The sequence below is a fragment of the Limulus polyphemus genome, unplaced genomic scaffold (assembly GCF_000517525.1).
Source record: "Limulus polyphemus unplaced genomic scaffold, Limulus_polyphemus-2.1.2 Scaffold21, whole genome shotgun sequence".
Classification (NCBI taxonomy): Eukaryota; Metazoa; Arthropoda; class Merostomata; order Xiphosura; family Limulidae; genus Limulus; species Limulus polyphemus.
Window position 1 is genome coordinate 645911 of NW_013665631.1, and position 8490 is coordinate 654400.

General features: G+C 32.3%; 1 protein-coding gene across 1 annotated transcript; it reads left to right on the plus strand.

The window, feature by feature from the left end:
• Positions 1 to 1188: 1188 nt before the first annotated feature.
• On the plus strand, positions 1189 to 6763 carry LOC106458271 (protein FAM43A-like). The gene has a single exon (XM_022384547.1). The coding sequence runs from the start codon at positions 1678 to 1680 to the stop codon at positions 2608 to 2610; it is 933 nt and encodes a 310-aa protein (XP_022240255.1). The 5' UTR covers positions 1189 to 1677; the 3' UTR covers positions 2611 to 6763.
• Positions 6764 to 8490: the final 1727 nt, after the last annotated feature.

The window sequence follows — 8490 nt, forward strand, 5'->3', positions numbered from 1 at the left end:
GGAAGACCATGTAAGGATTATTGAAATTAAACATTTGAATTGTTTTTGCGTCAAAATATTATTTTTTCTTGTTACATTAAATGCTTAGAAATAGCAATGATAAGGAACGGATTAGTACGTCTTTTTTCTTTGATAACATTGCATATCTTTTCCGTGTAGAATTGATAAGTTTTTAGTGGTAAAATGTTTAGCACCTCCGATAGACTTGTTCATTCTTGATAATAGCTAATTTCTTTGAGTACGTAATGTATTTATTTAACTCTATTTACCCATTCTTTAAATAGATTTACTTTTTCTCTTAGTTTTGTTTGTTTCGGAATTTTTCACGCAAAGCAACACAAGGTCTTCTCTGCGGTTGTCGTCTTTATTATGGAACTGATCGACTAGAGGGGAGGCAACTTGTTTACACCACCAACTCTTTGGCTTGACTGTCGTTCTTGTAATGCACCCCAGCGCCTTAAAGACGAAAGTGCGATTTTATGACAGCAAGACGTCATGCATTGTTCTTAGCTCGGATTCACAGTATGGAATGTTAATCACTAGGTAGCGCTGAGTCACCACGTAAGAAAGGATTGCTTTAATCGATAATCCATTAATCTAGCAACATATGAAATTTAGTGCAGCGATATTCACTAACATGGAACGTAAGTTGTGTGAGAAATTTTCAATCAGTTTTGTTGAGCCTATAAAAATAACATCGTTTTTACACTACTTTACTATTTTTCGACATTTTGATGCGGCGACGCCATCTAGTGGTATTTATCTATATATGGCATTTCTAAATGATCAACCCATCCACCTATCTATACACAAGTTATTGACTAAAGAAAAAATATTTTACTCATTGTATTTATTACTCTTCACAAATATATTCTAAGCTAAATATTCTCTATATTCGTTTTAGGAATAAACAATTTATTGATATAGTAATAAGGGAAGCGTGACTTGTTCTTATTGGCTGTTTCATTTTTCTCTAAAAAACTTAAATACAAATCCTATGGTAAAAAGGAAGAGAGATTTTGCTGAGAAATGGTATTCCGAAGAACCTTCAGACACAACACCTACAGCAGCCAATTTATTCAACCAATGAGAACTGAGTATGTTTTAGTTACGTCATATAATAGTGCACGCAGGTAGCAGCCGACCATATTTCCAGTGTCAGGTACATCTGGATCCATTGGTCTACTGTGACTGGAGACTCATTCTGGTTTGGTGAATCGTTTTAGAATTCCAGAAAAACCTTTTTTTTTCAAAGTATTTGACGCCAAAAACTCGAAAATAGAAAACAGTGATAATACTAGTAATTTGAACTAGAAGTTTAGTTAGTGTAATTTTTCCGAATAGTTCAGTGAGTTGGTCGTTGTCGGCGGTGTCTGCCTCCGCGCGCGCGCTGGTCCGCGTATAGTGCGTGATAAGCTCAACCCAAGCCAGGTGTAGTGGCATTGGGGAATTTCAGGACCCTGCGGCGACGTTTAAAAGAAGCCACGTTCGGCTTCTTTCTTAAAGCCATTGAACTGACCCTGTTCGACTACAGTCTTCTACTCTAAACACAGACTAACATGAGACTGGCATTCGGAATTCATTTGGAGTTTTGTCTAGTTACAACAATGAACATTTTAAGATTATGCTGTGTTTAGTGTGACTTTGAATAAAGCAACACGTAACAAAATAAAAAAAATGTCTGTTCCGAATAAACCGTTTTCTCCTTCTAATGTGAAACGGAAACTTAAGTTCTGGAATAAAAAATCAGTATCAATAACTGACTACGACCCTACGTATAAAGTAATTTATCTCGGGAACGTCTTGACACTGTGGGCAAAGGGGGAGAACTGTGTTGACAAGCCGCTGTCTACTTTGTGGAAAAATTACTGTTCCAATGTTAAACACGAAATAAATATGAAAGTTACGGTATGTCACTCTGGTATCAAGGCAGTGACGAAAGAACACGGACTTACAGAGTATTGGGCTAACAGAATAACGTTCTGCACTCATAATCCCCAGTATCCACGTGTATTTTGTTGGGTGTATCGACACGAAGGCCGGCGTATGAAGCAAGAACTTCGGTGCCACGCAGTTCTGTGCGTAAAAGAAGAGAAGGCCCAAACAATGGCAATTCAACTAAATCAAAAACTTTCAGCAGCACTTCAAGAATTTCGAAGGGAAAAAATCATCCGACAGAAGGCACGATTGTCATTAGCAAATTGTACTGATGAGCACCCAAGTCTTCCACGGCGGAAGGAGCTGCTGATTACCGGAACAGTAAATTTTAGACCTCCAATGGAAAGTTCTAGGAGTGCCCCCAAGTTAACATCCATTGATGAGATTGAAGAGGAACTGGAAGAGGATGGAGATGACTTCGAAGACTTGATGAATGGCTCGCTAGTTTCAGAACAAGAATCAACTTCTGATATTGTACCAGATGATATAGATTCGCTTTCGGACCAGTATCTGGTCACGGGCAGAGAGAGCGATTCTTTTGATTCGGACTCAGTAGAGGAAGTTCCAAATCCTTGTCCTCTCAAACCGCTCAACTCAATAGATGAGGAAACTGACAATATATCTGATGAGTCTGGCTACTCAGAAGAGAAGGAATACGTTTCAAGAATGTAGTGTATAATGTTTTCAGACTTTAGCATGTATCTCAGGAAGAACTGTTCTTTCCAAAGCCATTGAAATCAAGACGTAAATAGTACAAAAATCTGGTGAATTGATGCCTCTACTTTTGATTTGAGAAATACTTTATTAATTCCAGTGTTTTTTGTTGGTCTTAATGTTGTAAGTATGTATGATATTCATAGTTTTAGCAACAAATATTTCTGACAGTTTCCCTTATTCAAGCTTTAATGTTTCTTGTTGTAAGCCTAAAGTATTTACGTGAAAAAGTAAGGTTTAAATCTCATAAAGTAATTTATTCTATTTTCACTTATTATTCCCTGGGGGAATTATGAGATTTGCACAATGGAGATATTAAACTGACTTAGGGTTTAGGATTTAGGAAAATCGAACTCTCTATCATTTGGTTTGTTTAGAACAATATAAAACAGTCATCGTAAACCCCACGTCTAGTACAGGATGTCTATATTATTTGGAATATATTGTGTCTGCTTGTATATTTAAATGTTCCATTTGTGAGATTTTTTCATTTTTGTAATTTATTTCTTGCGTGATTAATTGAAACGTAATATTAAAGACATAATTCCTATATCCTTGAAATAATCCGCATATATATTCCTCAAACATAATATTACAAATATTATATAATATTTCACTTGTATCATAACAAAGATTAACAGATCAGGATTCATTACGAAACAAATACCATCCCTAGTTGATCGTTATTTGGGTCCACTTAAGCATAAGAAAATAAATAAGTTTTTGAATATAAGACGGCCAGTGTTCGTTATAGTGTCTTCCAATTATTTGTTTGCATTAGATCTGGTTGTAAAGCTTACAGAAAGAGAGCAGGTTTTGAAAACAAGTAGGTGTCTAACACCCATTATATTTTGATTATTTTGAATAAAGAAAAGACGTGTTGTTTGTTAAGTCACAACCAACTACTAAGTGCCAGGATCACACAAAAAATTTAACTTTCATACCGAAAGTGTAGCAACTACCGTGCCAAATGTGTATATAATAAAAATGACAGATGCAAAGACAGAAACAAACTTCATTTTCTTAGAAAAAAAGATATAGATCCCGGTAAAAATTATAATTTTCTTTTATTTTCCTTGTGTTGTTTATGCCACGTTTATGACAGAGAGATAGAACTTGTTACTTTCTATTCAGTAGCATGCAGCGTTATTGTTTCATTTTAGTTCAAGTGTACTTACAAAAATAATGATAATAATTACTAGTGTACTCTTCATGGTTATATGTTCACATATAATCAGTGTAATGCATAATATACGGTTACACTTTCCCAAGAAAAACAGCAACAACTTGTTTGGTGACTTTCATTGCCTATTGTTTTCTTTTCAGAGGTAATAAGAAAGCTCGTGAAAGTCATACTCATGAATTGCACAAAATACCGTATACAGTACTTGAAAAATATTTTTTGTGTATTAAAATGACTTCTTATTGTAAGTTTCAATTGATTTAACATATTTTAAGTGCACCAAGCACAGATATACGTTGTCAATGTCCTGAGTGGTTTGGGTTTTCTTATGTTGAATATTCTGTTAACAAGTGCAGTTCCTTGGTATGTGAGGAAGTAACTCTACTTAAAACATTTATATTCAGACATGGTTCAAAACCTAATTATGAATCAGAAGTAGTATATTTTATTTGTTTATTGTTCATGGAGGACATAAATTTAAAGAAGTTGTGAAATGTGTTTCTAGTGCTTACATTTGATTCAAAAACTATTATTATGATTTATATTTTCTCATAATATCCTCTGTCAATTACTGTATTTTTTACTAACTTAGAGTTATTCTGTAAATGTGAATTATTCTCTGCCTATGTTACACGTTAGAAGCTCAACTGCATTAAGGTTATTAATAGAAGCTATAGATTGTAAAAGCGTACTTTTTTGTTTTGTGATACAACTTGAAAACAAAACATAATAAAAATACGTTTTAGCTACCTACATAACAGTGTGCATTAGAAATACAGGTGGCTTCAGAATATCTGGCATGGCTAATTCCTTAATATTCTTGAGCGTGTTTGAGTTATGCACTCTAATAACAATGAGCACAATTCGAGTGTGATTTCAATATTAACCAACAATGTAATTACAACCATAAATGTAAAAAAATAGCGCAAATATTGCAACAAATACACAGTAATGATATGAATTTAAAAGTTATTGGAGCGTATCTCTTTTTAACAACACTTTGTACACCTTGAATTGAGATCTCACACACTTTGCTTTCAGAGTATAAGAGATCTAGCTCTTTCAGGTATCACTGGCCACGTGACTTCGATTTATTTTAAATAGCCACTAGCCATGTGAAACACTACAATAAGTATGACCATCGAAACTCAACATTGCATCATTACGAAAGTTTGAACATTTATTTAGAAACAGCAAAATCGGATTGAAAGAAAATTTAGAGCACAGTTAAAAACACCACGTTTCGAAAATACTGTTCAGCCTCATCAGGCTAGAAAATAAGGAAATAACACCAAGAGAATTTATAGTTAGAAAATACATCACACCATTAACGATTACTTATCTTAGATGTTTATTTAAACACAATGAGACAAAGTTAATCAATAATGCTTCTTTGTCTTCTAATTATTTTTTTCTTCTTTTTTATTTCTAAACATGCATTACTTTTTATACAATTTCCTGGTGAATATTGATATATCTAAAAAAAGGGAAAAACTTGAAGAAGCTCGGTTATGCTCTTGAAAACATTTCTCTAATACTATGCTGATCACGCCAACGTTAAAAATACTTGCTATATTTTATTTATATTGAACCAAAAATTCGTTATAATATTTAATAATTTTGGGAAAACAGTAAGCAACATATCTAGTTTGAACTGTTGAAGGCTATTATTTAATTATTGGAAATTATAATTGATTTAATCATATTTTATAACATGACATACTCAAAGAAAAAGAAATTTTCTGAGAAATAAAAAATAACTCAATCAGTGAGGCCGTTATGCAATTCTTTTCCCTGTTACTTTTGAAAACGTTGGTTTTAAAATCAGGGTCTAATTTAGTAATAATATAAAATTAAACAATATCAAGTAGATTTTCTTCAAGCATGTTCCTTTCTCCTTTAAGCTTAAGGCTATATAATGGGCTAATTGCACTGTGCTTACCAATGGGATCAATTAGATTAGATTACCAATTAGATGAATTCTTCAAATAATCGATTCCATTCGAAAGCTTCTCTCCTTAGTGGTATCATAACCAGCAGAGTTATGACTCGATGGTATGCCTTTAAACGTATCTACAAATTGTGAGTAAATGAGAAAATTATAGAACACGATGTCGCTTTCTTTTTATAGATTCATTTTCGAAAGAAATTGTTTTAAGCTAAAACAGGCTGAGCTTAACGTATGAACAAAAATATCTATTTCTAGAACTTTGTTGGTTGTGAAAAACTTGATAATTTAGTCTTGATATAGCTATATAGGGAATTTTGAAATTCAGATGTTTATCAAGTTATTGTCATTTATATTTAAAACATCTTTAGTAGTATTGTGACGTATTTGTTGGATTGATAAATGCGCACACTTTTTACCAGGTTCCATCATGACATATAGTAGTCCACAAACAGTTATTGTTTATCAGGTTGTTGTGTCATGATATAAACCAGTAGTCCGCATATTGTTGTTGTGCTTGTTAGGTTTCATCATTACAGTAGTTCGCGTGCCGTACAACATGCTATGCTTTTCAAATTGTATTTTACTTTTAATATTAGGTATTTCATCTTAAAGCGAATAAAATTATTCAATATTTTTTTAGCCACTCTTTTCTTCCAAAGAAGATGCGAGAGATTTTAACTCTAATGTATTAACTAAAGATTACAATTTAATAATATGTGCACTTGGAATAAGACACAGGTACTGAAAGATCTGTTCTATGTTTGCTATCTTTTTTGTACAGATTTCTTTCATTCTTCTACGATACCGGTTGGCACGAATTGATTGATGTATTGAGCAAATATTCGGTGAAATGTCACATGTTTGTTTTTGTTTGTTTGTTTACAAAACATAATAAAGGATATATATCTTACTTTCACAGTAGAAAAGTTAAAATTTTGTGAGAACTTATTTTCACAGTAGAAAAGTTAAAATTTTGTGAGAACTTACTTTCACAGTAGAAAAGTTAAAATTTTGTGAGAACTTACTTTCACAGTAGAAAAGTTAAAATTTTGTGAGAACCTTTGCCTTGCTTGTTTTATTTGTTGAGACTGGAGTACTTGCAATTAATAAGCATCTCTATTCTGTAAAGTAACTAGTGTCATATATATATATCGTTCTACTATATAGTTTATCTGTAAACACAACCTCTTGATTTCCTAATATGGTCGTTTTTGCTGGGTCATTTCCATTAATTCTACGAAATATTATTACACAATATTTCATCTCTGCAACATTTATCCATATTTCTTTTATTATATGTAACGATAACGTTTTTAAACTGTCTAAAGTATACTATACAAATTAACTTGGTAATGTTCCGTCAATATAACGTTACTCTTTCTTCTTTCCACCTGTTTATTATCTTAAGAAGAGATTAAGCATTTGTTATAAGATTTAATATTTGCACAGTGGCTTTACATAATATTATAAGTAGGAAAAAAATAATTTTAACAGAAAGTATGGATCGTTGGTTATTTGTAGACTTCCTATAAGAAGTATCTAAAACAAAATAAACGCTGAAATAAAAAAGTACACAAACAACTAAAGTGATAGTAATTTTATAGATTTTAAAACGTAGGGATCGACAAGGATTCCTAATAACTCACGCGCCGCATACCACCATATCGAATTCCTAAGTGAAAAACCGGCCATTCAAAGTATTGGTTTCGATATATTATGTCCGTATATACTAATAATACACTAAAAAAGTCGCTAATATTTCCAGTATAACAATTCAAAAATTTCTAAAACAGCAACTTTTTCGTCTACTACCTACCTACCTACCTGATCACGTCAGTGGGGCTAGCGCCTAGACAGCTACAAGATTTTTCCAGCTTACTTGACTGGTCTGTGGGTATCCGATTTTGATATTGTGATTAAAATCCACATATATACAGGTATAATATAAATCGTAAACACATCATGCACGTACTTAAATATATTTTCAACCCAATGGATGGACTCTACATAGCGATGGACAGACACGCGACAGTGTATAAAGGTAAAGTATATACTTTATACAGGTATAACATAAAAAGTAAACAAACAAGAGTATTAAAAATTATATAAGTGTATAAAGCTGCCAAAGTAGGGATTATAATTTTTTAAATTTGTGATTGTAGTTTTAATTCTTGTTTCATTACTTTTTATAACAGGATACCTCTTCATTTTATAATTCATAATGTTTTGATACTCTTGTGCAATTTACCCTGCCAAAAAACAACGGTTTTACTACATGACTATTATTGTAATTCACTTAACAATTAAAAGATATTCTGTTAATTAGTCATATTGTCTGGTTTATGCATATAAACATACATGAACTGAAAAACATTCTGTAATACTTAAACAGAAAAACACCATTGTATACGCCTAATTAACCTCACAATTATTATACGGAGCGTACATATCAAAATTCTATAGTTTCTTTTCTTAATTTTTATTTACAGCACAAATTGTTTTGTAGTGCGTGTTGGTCCTGAATAACATTTCTTACCGTATTTAAAATTGAACTACACATCTTAACAAAGTTGCGTCGTAACTAATATTCATATTCATTGTTTTATAAAACTTTGTCAGATCTTCATCGATAGCTTTTAACTACAAACAGACATAGTTATAAAGTAGTCTATTTTTCCTTTGATTAGAATGTTCCGGGGATAAC

Bases quoted from the DNA above. Each gene is read 5' to 3' on its own strand.
- LOC106458271 (XM_022384547.1), top strand. From the start codon at position 1,678: ATGTCTGTTCCGAATAAACCGTTTTCTCCTTCTAATGTGAAACGGAAA.